This window comes from Fundulus heteroclitus, chromosome 18, assembly GCF_011125445.2.
Source record: "Fundulus heteroclitus isolate FHET01 chromosome 18, MU-UCD_Fhet_4.1, whole genome shotgun sequence".
In the NCBI taxonomy this organism is placed as follows: domain Eukaryota; kingdom Metazoa; phylum Chordata; class Actinopteri; order Cyprinodontiformes; family Fundulidae; genus Fundulus; species Fundulus heteroclitus.
This window is the reverse complement of record NC_046378.1, coordinates 26,619,745-26,636,312: the sequence shown is the minus strand read 5'-3', so window position 1 is coordinate 26,636,312 and position 16,568 is coordinate 26,619,745. Positions and strand designations below refer to the sequence as shown.

Here is a 16,568-nt window from a genome sequence, read left to right as displayed (position 1 = left end):
AAGAGTGCGTGCAAGCTATAATGAAAACTGCAGCCTTGTAAAAACTTAGAAGAAAAAATCCATTCAAGAGTTTGGGGGGGAGGGTCTTATATAAATGTTTCCCTTCTTAAATTAATAAAATACTAAAAAAACTGTACTTTTCAATGGCATGGCAAGGTAAAGCACGTTTATTTATAAAGCACTTTTCAGTAACAAGACGATTCAAAGTGCTGATGATACAATGGCATGTTCATTTATTGAGATGCACCTGTAATGTTTGAATCATCTTATTGCTGTTCAAGTTAAAAGTTAAAATTCTACACCATGAACTTAATTTGAAGGTTTGATGGAATGATGCTGACTTATTTATCCTTCTGGAGCCAAACTACAGAGTCTTGAGTGGCATAGATGACTTTGTATTGGTGTAAGTGAGCTAGTTTCAAAGGGTTTATAATAGTACGCTTTCCTTAGACATAGGCAATTTCCTTGAAAAATAAACAGGGATTATTTAACTTTTTTTTTAAACAAGTTGGAGTTGACTTAGATTAAAAACAAATAAAAAAGGACACTACATATTTCCCCTGTTGTGGGACAATAAATGTATAGGCTCAAGGTATTTCTATTTTAGAAACCAATTAGCTGCTTAAGGTGTTGTATAAAGTCAAAATGAACAAAATCATATTAATATTCAGCAACCTAGTATGAAATGAAAAAAGATACTTAGCCATTTTCCCCTACTGCCTGTGCTTGGATCAGATTAAACCTTTCCTGTTTAAGGGTTATCAAAATGACTTATATTATTCTGTTACATTATAAGAAGCATTTTTTCTTGAATGGTAATGTCAAGGCTGCGGATGTTTCTAATCTTAATTCACAATAGTTGAGTTAATTGAAGGTACGTCTGTAGGTGTCTTTTCAAGTTAACACACTCCTTGCTTATGATTCATCCATCATGTACCGGGCAACACAGAGTTACACAGGTCAGACCATACACATGCACTCATACTTAAGGGAAATTTGAAGAGACCAATTAACCTAACAGTCACGTTTTGTTTTGTTTTTTGGACAGTGGGAGAAAGATGGAGTACCCAGAGGGAACCCATGTATGCCTTGGGAGAACATACAAACTCCATGCACCAAGACCCCAGGCCCGGATTTGAACTCAGGGCATTTTTGCTGCAAGGCAACAGTACTACCAACTGTGCCAGCTTGCAGCCCTTGCTTGTGACACATCAAGGGAAAATCAAGAGAACAGCCAGGATATCAGGATAAAAAGCTGCAGACCTTGATAAGTTTTGGTTCACCCTTTGAACCAATTTCCAGTTCACGTGGTTATGAACATGTAGAAAACACCATGGGAATGTTCAAAGGAGATTTATCTCTGTTTCCCAGAGATAAATGTGATCTGAAACTTCAGAAGAAAGCGACAAAACCTCTGAGGATGCCATGGTAAGGTAGCATCATTATCAAGTTTTGTATCAGCATTGGATGAAAGGCCAGAAAAAGGAAGAAGCCATTACACCGAAAGCAACATGAAAAGTCACATCATGATGTTTAAATGCACTCGGGGAAAAACACCCTAATTTTTACAGGCTTATCCTGTGGTCCGATGAAACTCAACTCAAGCATTTGGAGATAATGACCATTGTTGAAATCGGAGGAAAAGGGGGAACTTCGCAAGCCTGAAGGACACCATCTCAACTGTGAATTACAGGGATGTCAGCGTCCAGTTGAGGAGGTGATTAGCTGCAGAAGCAACTGGTGCACTGATTCACCTTGATGTGGAGATATTGAGGAAATATTTCAAGACATCAGCAATGGTGTTTGGGTGTAAATGGCTTTTCTGTTTAGACACTGACGCCAAGAATATCGTCAAAGTGGATATTATAATTGATGCTTTAGAGTTTCCATCAGAAAAGCCCTGATCTCAGGGGGCAAAAAAACCTAACTCCGTTCCATCAGTTCCATCAGGAGCAATGGGCTAAAATTCCACCAAACTATTGTGGGAAGCTTGAGGAAGCTTCCCACATCTTTGAGCTTTAGTCATAGAGTTTAATTTTACAAAACACTAAAGCAATGTAGGTAAACCTCTGAAAGAAAATCTAACCTTATTCTAGCATTCATACCCTAATTGAATTGATACAGTATCAAATACTGTATCTGGTTTATTAAATAAACAAAATAAAAAAAAGAAATTCCACAAAGGACTGATTAGGTATAACATGATGAATTCCCAAATTGTACAAACTGTATAATGGAGAAATTTCTCCATTGTGAGATCAATAAAGCCTATTTTATCTTATCTTATCTTATCTTAAACTGAGTAAAAACAAACAAACAACAGTTTAGTTTTAGACCTACAACAACGCAGATACCAATATAAAAATCAATGCTCCTCATACCCAGGTCTTTTGAAAACAAGAATGAAAAAAAAGCAAAAAAGACAACTAAATGTCCTGCAGATGGAAGAAAATGCCTACAATCTAATTAATAATTAATGATCTTAATTTAAAGAAATGTTTTTATAGGACAATAAATTAATAAAGCTTAGTCAACAGTAGAAACAACTAAAAAAGTATGTCATTCATGTTCTTAGTTTCTACTACTACTACTACTACTACTACTTCTACTGTCACTAATGACTCAGACCAAATTGAGCTATACTTGGGAAGCACTTATTAGTAAATATTTAATTTTTAAAGAAATGACAGAATCTAATATTTTAGTCTTTCTTTAAAAACTAACATACGCATTAAAGCCACAATTTCAAGTTATTATTATGGATTATCAACAATAAAGCAAACCTAAAGTTAACCTGAGTTTTCACATGCTGTTAAGTTTAAGTTAGAGAGCAGTTGCTTTTAGAAACTGTCAGTGTGTGCTAAATGCAATTACATGCCTTCTGCATATTGTAAGTAAATATGCATCTTAATTACTGCTAAATGGAAACACCGAGGTAAAAGTGAGGATAAATGCAAAGGATATTTGGAAAAAAGCGAACACAAAAGGAGAAAAGTCTCCTCTGTAAATAAAAATGAAACTATTCTCTACAGGATGGATCACCTACCCTGAGGCTGAGATCTGGAGCTGGGAGGGCTCTGAGGGTAGCATCTCCTCCTCTGTCCGTCTCTGGGATGGCCTCTGCCCGAAAACATCCCTGCCCTCTAGAGGGGGAGAGGGGGACTGGGAGGGATAACTGGCTGCAGTGGAGGCATAGGACATGGGATAACTGGGGCTGGGCTGCTTGGCACCCTGGCTCTGAGTGGGAGAGGCGGTCAGGGAGGACCTCCTCGAGAAACTAACAGTGGCTGAGGGCTGCAGGGTGATCTCGGGCATCTCCAGAGACCGAGAGGTGCGGAGGATGCTCGGGCGCGGAGGGGGCCTCACTAGAATATCTGGGGAACCTGGCTGGGTGCTAAGTGGGCTCTGGGAGAGAGGAGAAAGACGGGAGGGTTGGAGTACTAGCGGGGGTAGGCTGGGGTCTGCTCGGCGCCCCGCCCTCGGGCTGAGCCAGGACTGAGGGCTACTACTGGGGGCTGTGCTTGGGCTCCCTGCACGGGCTGCCGGGTCAGGATAAGGCAACACTGGTACACCCACACCGTGGGCCGTGTGTCTGAGCTGGCCGAGACTCTGGGCCTGTTGCATAGCTAAACGCCTAACTGGAGGCCCTGGGGGCCTGTCTCTGCCTGGTGGAGCCATAGGGACCTCCAGTTGCAGGAGTCCGGGGCCCGTGGGATCCTTCAGGGGTGGAAGGTGCAGTCGACTCGGGGGAAGATTATGAGGAGGGTATGGGGGTGGGTCGGGGAGGTCCTGGGGGTGATGTAAGGGATGGTGAGGTGGGTATATGAACCGTGGGCCCTCTAGGCCCAGAAAGGGTAACTCGTGAGGCTGCCAGCTTTCAGGTGAACGGAGAGGAGGGCTGTGAGTGTGCGACAGAGAATGGCCTGAGGCGGTGTACTGATGGTGTTCCAATCCTTCACTCTCCTCAGGGATGGAGGGGTAACCAAAGGGCCCCTCAGCTGTGCCTGGGGGTGAGGACAAAGCGGAGCTACGCGGGCTGATGTCAGGCATGTAGAATGGTGGTGGAATCCCTGATTCAGCACGGCTGCCTAGATACCCATAGAATGGGCCCTGGGGAAAGCCCCTGTAGCGGGAGGCCGGGGCCTGCCCTGAGGCATAAGGTGCGCTGCCCTCTGCAAAGCTCATACCTTCCATGGGCCTGTGCAGGCGAGGGCTGTAGGTGGGGGGCTGCGTTGACTCCAGGCTGGAGGACGTTGGGGAGAGCTGGGGCCGCAGCGTGGGCATGATGGGTGGCAAAGGCCCGGGGTCAAAATCATTCTCCTCATCCGACTGCCGGAACTCGGGATACATGTCGGACTCCTCCGCAAAGGGGAAGCCCTGGATTCGGCGGGGAGGCGGGCTGGTCTCCATGACAAAGCGGCCATCAGGGCCTCGGCTTATCAGCTCTATAGGCGTGGTCACCTCTGCCTCATGTTTGGACACACTGTATTTCTTGCTGGCAATGGCACGCTTGGTTTTTTTGTAGAAGGAGAGCTCTTTGTCCTTTTCTCTCTGAGGGCTGGGCAGCTTCCTGACATACAGGCCTGGACCGTGGGAACCCTCTGATGATAGAGAGCGGGGCCGGGACGGAGGGGAGCTCTCCGGACTTATCTTCCCAGACGATAACCTGAAAGAATGAAAAAGTCCAACTTTAAGCATTGGCTTTATTTACCACACGGCTAAAACCCAAGGAGGGGTGTGCTGAAATGACATCTGATGCTGGAAATCAGTCAGCATGATTGCACTTTTTAAAGGGATGAGACAAAACAAAGCTGAAGCACTCGACCAAGGCAGCCGTAATGAACTACATTACGATAATGACCAGTTTATGGCGGTGGCAGCATCCTGACAGGGCCACTGTGATGGGATGAGAGGAGTACCAGTAATGCAACCATGGCAGCCGTACCACAAATCCATTGAATCAACATCTTCTCAGTGACGAGACAGAGGCACATGATATCTAACCATGATTTTATTGCCCTCTTCAGGATCAGCATAAACAACATTTTTCTGCACAGGCTTACTGAGTAGATCAAATATAGCATCACTGTTCCTCAATACTTCCTCCATAAAATACATTTTGAGTGCAGTTACATGATCTAACACTGATTTTTTACTTTATTCTCTTAATTACGACCTTTAAAAAAATGTTTAGATACGAGAATCCATGTTAAACAATGCATTTTTACAAAGCTGTTGTCATACTTGTTGGCAATTATGCTTTTACTGATTTGTACAAACCTGCCATAGGAGAAGGTTAAGTTTGTGTTTATTAAACACTTTCTCTGTTATTTTGGCCAGAGGTTTTAGGTCATTATTCAGCGGAAAGACCCTAATGTAAACCATTTTAAGTTGTCTAGGAGAGGCAACTAGATTTTTATTTCTTACTTATTTATTTGTTCTAGTACTTCAAGGAGTTCATGATGCCATGTAACCTGACTAGGTTCCCAAGGCATTTAATAGATAAACTGCTGATTTTTTATTTTATTTTATTTTTTTTGGCAAGGTAAGGCAAGTTTATTTCTAAAGCACTTTTCAGTAACAATACGATTCAAAGTTTTTAGGTGGTAATATGAGTGTGAAAGGTCTCATTTTCACTTCTATTGGGTTCATAATGGTAAAACGTAACTTTGTTAGTTAAAAACTGGCTGTTACACCCATTATGTAGGAGGGGTGCAAATAAAGGTGGTACAAATACTTCTGTAAAAAAGAATTAGAAATAATCTTTTCCTCGCTGATCCATCCTTCTTAAATGAAAGATTTTTTTCAGTGAGTGACTATGTAGTCCATGAAATGGTTTGATTCATTTAAAAAAAAAAAATGAAACAGAGCACTCAGGCCTTAGCTTCATCTTTATTCTTTGAAGTTCCGGTAAGTATGGTAAATTTGACCTCTGCTATAAAATTAGGAGTCCATATCCACAGTCTTGTATTGTACGTGCAACATTGCTAATGCAATCCTCTTCCTGTATGGTGTAAGGGGCTGTGCATGCAGATATGCCGGTAAAATGCTCCACTACAACTAAAAGAAATCACTGTCAAATGAGAGTTTCTATGCAATGCTTTAACCATGCAGCCAAGCCAGTGCTGGGCAGCACACTCTGTATTTTTGTGCAGGCAGGCACTCACAGGGGGCTGGCCGGTGGGGGCAAGAAACTGCTCCTGGCAGGCTCGTCCCAGCAGGGCTCTACCCCTGGCAAGGGGGTGAGAGGAGGCCTGCGATGGGAGACAAACAACATGGGCCTGGTTCATTTCTAACTATGCTATTTGAAGGAAGAACTAGGTGCAAACTGCCAGACCTGCCTTCACCTTTTCATAAAAAGTAAGGAAAGGGAAGTGAAACTGATTATTTTGGTCTATATATATATATATATGTTCATAAACAAATCTGGATGAGATTTTAAAACAGATTATTGTCCAGAAATGACCTTATTTTAAGATTGAAATGCAGTCATACATGTACACAAGATTTACAAACTGACAAATACACACATAGAGCAGATACTGTACAAGATACAAGACCATTAAACACAACAATCATGCAAGAAGCAGACAGCGGATTAACAATACAGATGGAGAAAAAAACCAGAACACATACAGCAGCTTGTGCTTAAAATGCTAGCTTTGCTGCTTTGAACTTGACTTAATTTGCCCATGATCTGCTATGGATCACCTCTGTAGATGTTCTTCCACACCATCAAAGAAACCTTATCGTCATCATGGGTTTCATGCTCAATTTACATCATGTTATACCCAGAACCAGAATTGAACTGATTGTCAGCTGTATGTCTTGTGCATGCATGGTAAGAGAACTTGGTGTAAGAGAAGACGAACAGTTGTTGCCACCTCGGTCGGATGCAGGGGGTTCTGAGATGTCTTTACTTACGGCGACTCAATGCTTTTCCTGAAGTGTGTCACTGACAAGGGAGGATCTGAGAGGACAAACAGATTCAAATTAAGCATTTTATTGGCTTAGCAGCACAGATAGAAACACATTAGGCCAGAAATTAAATAGCAATTTATGCAAGATACATTTTGAAAGTTGCCCCTACATCAATAAATAACCCAACAACAAATCACATAGATCAGCGGATAACTTATGCATTTAAACAGTTATAAGAATTTTTTTACTAATCAGCAGTTGACAGGAGCTTACTCCAATATTAATGGATGATATGCCACCTTAAACTATAGTGATATTCATTTAAAAAAAAAAACAACTCTTGATCATCTTGGTACTCTATCAGGAATTCAGGGTCGCGAATATATTTTTCCTTACCGTTGAACAATTTTTATCACAAATCTAGAGAAGGGAGTAAAGTTCTGCAAATTTCTCAGGTTAACATATAATTAGCGTCAATCAAAGATATTTAAACTTCTGCTAAGAATTACAAGAAAAAAAAATACCTGAAAGGTAATTAAAAAAAACACAAATTAATTTCATTATCAGCAACATTACACTTTACTTACTGAAGATATAATTTAGTGAAAAAATTAAAAAATAAATAAATAACATCACGCAAGCATAAAAAAATAAAGTTGCTTATGTTGATACTATTTTACAAAGTACTTAAATGGATTTAAGATCTAGAAGTTATCACTCCCTCAAGAGCTTAAAAAATGTACTTTGAGACCTAATTTTCAGTTGTAACACCCAATGTTAAAGTGAGAGATAAAAAGAAGGAAGAGAATAGTTGCAGCACTGATAGGGTTAAACAGAATCCAGTTTTATAATATATTTTTTCTCTACGTTCCACAGATAAGGAAATAATACAATGCTTAAACAGGTTTTTGATTTTTGGAAAATGGTATAGGGCTTTTCACTGCTTTTTTAAGCCTCTGGACTAACTTAGACCAGCTCTATTGCAAAATCTGTATAACTTACTTACCAGATGAGAGTATCTTATAATATATATGGACATTCTTTTTTGAACACCTTCATTTCTTTATTCCAAATGCGCAGTTTTGAACATTTTGGGGTATTTTGACCAAACCCTGTCTATGACCAGTTTATGCCCAAGAAGTAGTGAATTAGCACTTTCTATTTTTTACTATTGTGATGGGTAAAATGTTAAAATCAAAATCAGTGACGTGGCAAACCAATTATTTCAACATAAATCAAGGTAAAATAGCATGATTAGATTTTTGTCATTTCCATAATAAAAAAATTGGAATCATCCACACCTTTATACTTAGATAGACAAACGCAGCAAAGTGTACGATACGAACAAAAACGTTTATCTCAATCGAATCTTTGGAGGGAGATCAGGCCTGGCTCCGACACGGTGGGGACAGCTTCCTCCTATGATCTCGGGTACGTTCTCTCTCTGAGTAAGACCTATGCTGCTCCTTGGCAGCTGGCACTTTCAGGAAAGGAGACATCAATAGAGCTGAATCCCCAGTCAGAAGAGGACTTGGGGAAACCCAAGAAATATCATTTTTAGAGAGACTAAAAACGTAAACAATCTATTGCTTTATGGTCGAGACCTAATAACTGTCTCCTAATCGGAGCTGTTTTCACACTAGATGTTTTAAACACATAATCACTTTGGTCAGCATTTACATTTTAGTATAACACAGTAATAAATATTTAAATCTATGAGTAAACAGAATATTTAAATGTTTTTTGGCTTTCAAAGTAGTCAAATTTGGGTTATTCTTATAAGAGGTTGACACACACCAACAGTCATTTCAGGCAAACTTGCTTTTAGCACTTGGGTGTTTGTGTAAACTACAAATACACATGCAGGCTTAGTCCATAGAGCCCAACCTGGTTTGCGCTTGAGTTTTCGACGGTGTTGTTTATTAACAAAGCAGGCGGCGAGAGTGCTGAACAGTACCGCCGCCGCCAGAAAACAGATGGTCGCCACGACGCCCGCCACCACAGGCCGTGCCAGCCCTTCTACAGGTAACTCTGCAGCAGGGAAGGGGTCTGCTGAGGCCGCCCCAAGGAGACAGAAAGATGTTAGAAGTGCAAAACCTAAAAATAAAAACACTGCAAAAACAGACTAAACTTAACTAAAAAATAAGTTAAAATTATCTTGAAATTAGTGTATTTGTACTTTATTTGAGTACGTAAATAAGATAATCTGCCAATGGAATAAGATTTTTGCACTTAATAAATCTCCATCAACTTATTTCAAGTGCGTTACATCTAATTATCTCATTTTAGGGGTAAAATTACTCTTTCCATTGGCAGACAATCTTATTTACCTGCTCAAATGGACAAATACACTCATTTCAAGAAAATGTTAATTATTTTTAGTTCTGTTTTTGCAGTGAAACAAACGACAGATTCCTTAGGAGCGGCAAAGCTTCACTGTGTAAAGACCCTGACCTGTGCTAGACACTCCCACTACGTTGCTGCTCTCGCTGATCAAGTCATCCATGACCGCCATCACTCGAAACTCATACCAGGACTCCTGTTAAAGCAATAAAGAATAGACATTTGTAAAAAAAAAAAAAAAAAAAAAAAAGACATGAGTGTCAGGTCGGCCATTAGTGGTGGTGCGCTCAGCCTAACCCTCCATCTGATCTATGTAATTTCGTTGTATGTACCATGTATGTATAATGACAAATAATGCACTTTCCTTTCCTAATTGCCGTATGCAGCAATCCAAAGAAGTATGGAAAAGTTTGGTGCTTTGTAATGCTTTGTTTTTGCTTTGCGCTTCACACATCAGAACCTCAAACTTCTTTTCCTGACAGGAAACGACGTGAGCAGCAGGGTGTTCTTCCTCCGACTGACCTGAACCAGGTCTCTTGCTACCAGCTCGGTCTCAGTGGACGGGATCAAGTCATCGAGCACTTCCCACCTCTCGCCGAGGCGGAACTCCATGATATATCGGTCAATGGGTGAGGAGTGGTTGGCTGGGGGGAGCCAGGTAAGGAGGACACCGTGCTGCGTGCGATTGGCTGTGAGGCACCGTGGTGGAGTAAGAAGCACCAGGGGTTCAGCGGTACCGAGAGGAGAGCCTGTGATCAGCAAATTTTGAAAAAGAAAACGTGAAAAAAGAGGGGAAAAAACACAGCAATGATCTTAAAAAGAAGTTAAGAGCAACTGAAGTCTAGCTCATATCCTAAATATTAAACAAAACACTCCTAACTAATGAAACACCTATTGCTTGAAAGGTGACTTGACCAGGACAGCTTTAAGTGTTACTGGTATACGGCAATACATCTTTTTTCTTTGTGCATGAGCACAGAATAATCTGTACAGTATTTTAAATCCCCCCCCCCCCTGACAGAAAACTTACTTTTTCACATTGCCTTTTAATTTGAGTGAAGTTTGAGACTATCATGTTGCAAAATGTCATTTTATTTTATCGTATTTGTATTGTAATTGTTGGTGTTTATGGAGATTTTCTGACTGCATTTGTTTGTTTGCTTTGCACTTTTCTGTAGTGATCCTTGTATGAAGCACTTTGGTCAACTTTGCGTTGGGTCAAATGTGCAATATAAATAACATTGACATTGACATATGAGGTAATTCATTCTTGAAACAGCGCGCCTTTGTATTGTTTACTCAGTTAACGATAATTAAAGTTTGCCATTTGTAACATCTGTAAGGTTTTTAAAAATAAATTCAGAAGGATAGGAAGCTTTGAGAAATGTGTATAGATTCAGAAATACATTCAAATTGGACAAACAGATCAACTTTAAGAAATCTGTCATAGGGACAAAAAAAACTAAACTGAATATCTAAGCATGCTGAAAAGGTACATGCATAATGTTAGTTTAATGTTTATTGTATAGTTAAGACAAATTATTGTTCTTGTTATAATCAAGACGCAACAAAATTAATTACTTTTTTTCCAGAGATACATTTTTATTGGTTTATTAAAATTCTTTTCCTGGATTTTTACAGAACTAATGGCTTGTTTGTCACACTGTACGCTGACAGGAAAGGGGGTTTAAGAGAGGTGGAAGACGTGAGGCAAAGGACCTCAGGCCAGAATTGAACCTGGGTCAGCCAGGTCGAAGACTAAGGCCTTTATATATGGGTTGTGCTCACTACTCCTGTGCCATCGGAGCACGCCCCGGTTTATTATAAATTGGTGCTACATTTAATTTAGACAATTTGAAATATACAGAGAAACCATTTAAATCTAAGACAGATATTTGGCTTTAAGAAATTTGTTGTCACAACAAAACATGACCTCTGTTTTGAGAGCAGCGTGCTTGCACGCAGAGAAGGATGGAAGTACCAGGTTCGATCCCCAGTGCCGGCACTCTGGGTCCCTGAGCAAGACCCTTAACCCCAGATTCCTCCCCGGGCGCCGCACAGTGGCAGCCCACTGCTCCCCAAGAGTGATGGGTTAAAAGCAGAGAACAAATTTTGTTGTAATGTATGTTTCAATGACAATAAAGATATTACTACTACTAAGAGTAAGCCAATAGCTAACCGTATGGCACTGTATTGAGCAAAAATTTATGAACAGTTCGCAATAACTGCTCTATTGTAGCAAATTTGTATGTGTAGGTGTTTGTTATATAGTATTATATACATTGAAGGTTCTAGAAACAAAATATAAACCTAAAAATGCAGGTTGTACAATAATCCACTGCAATGAGCGATCATTTCTAATTGCCATCCACCAACAGGACGTCATCAGAGTGTGAGAATTAGGTCAGTGCCCTGCAAGCCTCATTTAACAACTGTTAATTGAAGACAAGCTTTCATTGCTAGCAACATGCCACTAAACGTACGTTTACATAAAACAAAACAACGCTGTCAGTCTCAAGGCATTACTGAAACAAAGCTGGAAGAGCACCGTTCCTAAACTGCTTTTCAGGTCTTGTGCAACATGTGCTTTTCTATATCATCCACTTTAGCCTACATGTTTTATGTGTGATGTCTAAGTTTTGTCCAAAGTAGCTGTCTTCAAAATCTTTATTTTCCATTTCAACAATACAAAATAATGCCACGCTGTTTTCTTTACCATGTTTCTTTTATTCACCTGGCTGGGAAATTCAATTCACTGGCTTCAATTCACACACCTGTGTAAATGTTTTAATTCAATAGACTAAACAGGCAGCGAAAGGTATACAGCTGATTCTAATCACTGATCTTGTAATCGCAGATATTTTCAGCTCAATTCACCAACACGCTTCTGTTCCTAAAGAATCTCCGTCTCAAACAGCTGGAACTAATAAGATTATTGACGGCTCGGGTGTTTGGTGTTTCAGTACCCATAAATGGGACACTGACGTTATTAATGTAATTAGCAGAGCCCTGCCTTTTCCTGCTGTGAGAAGTTGAACTGTTTGTACTCCAAGCTTTGATTTAATTGTCTTTTATTTTTTTATGAACCAGTAAGAGCAGATCTTCAACTGCAGATTTATTGCTGTTTTTCCAAGTGTGGTGTAAGTGATATAAAAAAGGTCTTCCAAGAACAACAACCTCCAAAAAAATATAACTCCAAGCTCACTGATATGCTTTAAAAGCGAAGGATGGCCAATGTGATCTGATCCTGCGGTATGTTTTGAAGTAGGTCTCTACCAATTCTGTGTATTCTGAAACATTTTTATCTATTTTTACAGCAAATATAGCTCCATCATCAGTTAACCTTAATTTCCAAGCCATACCACTGATTCTAAATTGGATTTAGGTTTGGAACATTTCATTGTACACTGCCTGACCAATAAAAAACAAAAGTCACCACCTGGATTTAACTAAGCAAATAAGTACCAGCCTCCCATTGGATAATTACTGCATGGGCGATTATGTTCCGGCTGGCAACGAGTTATTTAGCCACAAGTGGTGCAATGAGTTTCTTCTCATTTCTTGAATAACAATGCCAAACGACACATCCCGTGATCGTGGAAAAGATGTCAGTCTGTTTCAGGAGGGTCAAGTCATTGGCATGCATCAAGCAGAGAAAATATCTAAGGAGAATGCAGAAACTACCAGAATCGGGATAAGAACTGTCCAACGCATTACTAAAAACTGGATGGATAGTGAAACTCATCATCTTCTAGGAAAAAATGTGGCCAGAAAGAAATTCTGAATGATTGTGATCGGCGATCTCCTAAATGTTTGCTGAAATCAAATCAAAGAAAAACAACAGTAGCACTTTGGGCTATGTTTAATAGTGAAAGTAAGAGCATTTCCACACGCATCAGGGTAAGAAGAGAGACAGGTGAAGTGATGCTCCCATCATGCCTAGTGCCTACTATACCAGCCTGTGGGGGCAGAGCTATGATCTGGGGTTGCTGCAGTTGGTCAGGTCTAGGTTCAGCGACAGCATGAAGCTCAACGAATGAGGTCAGCTGACAACCTGAATATACTGAATGACCAGGTTATTCATCAATGTATTTTTTCTTCCCTGATGGCACGGCCATACTCCAAGAGGACAATCCCAGGATTCATCGGGCTCGAATTGTGGAAGAGTGGTTCAGGGAGCATGAGACATCATTTTCACACATGGATTGGCCACCAGAGTCCAGACCTTAACCCCATTGAGAATCTTTGGGATGTGCTGGAGAAGGCTTCGCGCTGCGGGAAGACTCTACTATCATCAATGCCAGATCTTGGTGAAAAATGAATGCAACACTGGGTGGAAATAAATCTTGTGACATAGCAGAAGCTTATCAAAACAATGCCACAGCGAATGCATTCCGTAATCAAAGCTAAAGGCAGTCCTAACAGAATATTAGAGTTTGTGACCTATTTTTGGTGGGGACTTTTTATGCCCAGGCAGTGTAGCTGTGGTTGTAGTTTTAGGGCTGGGTCCCACTGAAAGGTGAACCTATGCACAGGTCTCAAGCATCCCCACAGCATGATGTTGCCACAATAATGTTCTAACCATTTAAATAGTATGTGCTAAATGGTATGTGAAATGGAGGTTTCCAAAGCTTAGGATACTTAACTCAGCAGGCAGATCAGGGATAAAGTTTGAGACATTTAAAGCAGCGTTCCTTGGTCTTCACTAACATTCTCTAGCAATCCTATGAGGCCTTCACAGATCAACTGGATTTATACTGAGTTTAAATACGGATTAACTGTTCAGGTGACTTGTAAAGGAAACTGGTTATACTAGATTTTATATAATGCTTTCGGAGCAAAGAGAGCTTAATGCAAATCCTAATGAGCCATGTATCACTTAGCTTCCACTTCACAACAGTGCGCTACTTTGTGTTGCTCTATGTCATAAGATCATATAATTAACAACATTTAAGGTTGTATTTAGAATGTGACAAAATGTAAAAAAAACATATGTAGCAGAAACACCGGCATTTTAAATGATAGTAATGACAGCTATGTCATTTCTTCGGCTTCTCTTTAAGCTCCACTGCAGACATATGCTATAATGTCGTAAAATGTCAGCTTCATTTTGGCTTTAGCAGGATATACCCTGCACCCCACAACAATATAACTCTTGGTAAGCAGTATTATGTATTGTGTAATTTGACCTTTGAGTTTACTCATCTCAAAACATAATCTGTGGGGTGAGCTAATAAAACAAATGCTGCTCATGAAGACCACACCTCCTGTTGCAGGATTTAGAGGCTTGACTGCAGATGTCTTAATGTCTGACACCACAGCACACCTTCAGAGCTCTAGTGGAGTTCATGTTTGACAAGCTAAAGTTGTTTTGAAAATCAGCACATTAATATCAGGCGGGCAGTTTCTAGCCTGTAGCTGAACGGTGTACAGTGCTGTAAATGTCACATCAGTTAACACTCAGCTAATTTTTCAAAACAGAGTTTATGTTTGCAATATTTTTAAAAAAGGAAAACTAAAACAAACTTATTTTGGTTTGATTACAGCCTTCATATGTTTCCTTCAGGCTTTTTTTTCTCATAAAAAGAAAAATCTGTTAGCACAGTAACACAAATGAAGTATATCCTGAAAAGTATGTGACAGACTCTTTAGAAGCCAATGAAAATATTCAAACTGATTGTCATTATGGTGACGTAAATGCAAATTAGACATTGTAGGTAATTGTGCATGCAAACCGTAAGCTATAATTGTATCTTCTTTAAATAGCTGCAGCTGAAACAACAGTAGCTGCAGCTATTTTTTGACTTATAAATCATCCAGGGAGGGCAGCAAATATGTTAGTGAGCTCAGTTACACTCTAAACATGGCATTGACAGCATCTACTTTAGGCTTAGCAATCAAACGACCTTTAATTAGGAGAGCCTACCTGCGGTGGTGACCGTCACAACTTCGCTGAATGGGCCCGTGCCCAGTTTGTTTTGAGCCAACACACTGAACTGGTACTCAGTTCCAGGCTCCAGCCCTGGCACCATCAACCAGGTCTGAGCACCAGAAACAGGCATTGAATGCCAGTCATGAGGACCAAAGTCTGTTCTCTTAGACCTATGAGCAAAAATACGACAACAGCAGTTTAAACACCATTATTTTGGAGTTTGTTGTTTCCACTGAAAAAGAAATGTGTCTTCAAGATGAAAGATCTAAATTTCTCTAAGATTATTTTACTCCCATACACTATTTTACTCCACTACATCAAATTAATCGGTGTTTATTGCTCAACATAAACCTTGCCAGCCTTTTAAATTAAGTTTATTTCTTAGTTAAGCTGTAGTGGCATAAAGTGTAAAGGCCAAAACACACCAAACCATCCGATCCGTCTGATTTGGTGGTAAATCCCGTTGTAGCAATTAGATCTGGTTGAAGACAATGTGGCCAGACAGACCGGCTTGCTGTTTTCTGCAGCTGTACGCAACAATTTGAAGGGTAATCCATGAGTCAGACAGGAAGACAGACACTTCACACATCCGCTTTGGGGAAAATACAAAATAAAATCTCCAAACTGGAAAGGTAAATGGAACGCAATTTCTGGCCAGTTTCGTCGCCATATGGGTCCATCTCAGAAAACACACAGCTCAATAAATAATCAGGAAAGCATTTGAATAAGCCGTGTACTTTACCCAGAGAAGAAGCTCAGAAATACAGCAAACAGATAATAAAATTAAACAGCGACCTTCTTTGAACTTGTTCCAGTAGCAACGGCAGCTTTACGTTTACTCTGGAACATCAGGAATTTTCTGTACATACTCGTGTGAAAACTCAATGCCGTGAGTCCGGTGGTCTGTAGAGGGAGCAGCCTATGCAGCCAGTAGGTGAGGGAAAAAAATCTATGTCGGGTCTGACGGATCGGATGGTTTGGTGTGTTTCAGCCTTTACTCACCCTGATTTAAAAGCATGACAACGCCACAAAGGAGGGCAGTGCTGACCCTGAGGGGCAAGACTACGTGTGGGGAGGATCAGTGGGGATTAAGCAGGACTGTGGTCAGGATGAGGAAAAGTGACATGTTGAAACGTGGAGTGACCACGGCCACACTGATGGTTTTGCGATGGATCGATCTTTTGAGGTGGAGTATTTTCCATTCCCCTTGTCAATAGAGGTTGAGGGTGGCTTTGTGAAGCCCAGCCTGTTTGAGTGTTATCAGTTCGAGTTGCTGGCTCAGGGCAATGCCTCAGCAATGCCCAAAGTCGGTGCTGCTGAGGCAGTGGAGGACAGAATGGTTGCAGTTTCTGAGTGGTAAAGTGAGGTTAGA

At 40.5% G+C, this 16,568-nt stretch overlaps 1 protein-coding gene across 7 annotated transcripts in view; it reads right to left on the bottom strand.

The window, feature by feature from the left end:
- Positions 1–16,568, bottom strand: part of LOC105939759 (protein turtle homolog B) — a 105,198-nt gene that overhangs the window by 11,798 nt on the left and 76,832 nt on the right. For 3 of the 7 annotated variants that reach the window (XM_036150324.1, XM_036150328.1, XM_036150329.1), the window contains exons 13-19: positions 15,191–15,366; positions 9,787–10,013; positions 9,376–9,460; positions 8,809–8,973; positions 6,925–6,970; positions 6,168–6,254; positions 3,047–4,666 (exon numbers count right to left, since the gene is read on the bottom strand). In XM_036150324.1, the coding sequence (XP_036006217.1) occupies positions 3,047–4,666; positions 6,168–6,254; positions 6,925–6,970; positions 8,809–8,973; positions 9,376–9,460; positions 9,787–10,013; positions 15,191–15,366 (2,406 nt within the window). The remainder of the gene's footprint in view (positions 1–3,046; positions 4,667–6,167; positions 6,255–6,924; positions 6,971–8,808; positions 8,974–9,375; positions 9,461–9,786; positions 10,014–15,190; positions 15,367–16,568) is intronic. The other 4 variants (XM_036150325.1, XM_036150330.1, XM_036150326.1 and 1 more) reach the window with 4 other exon arrangements.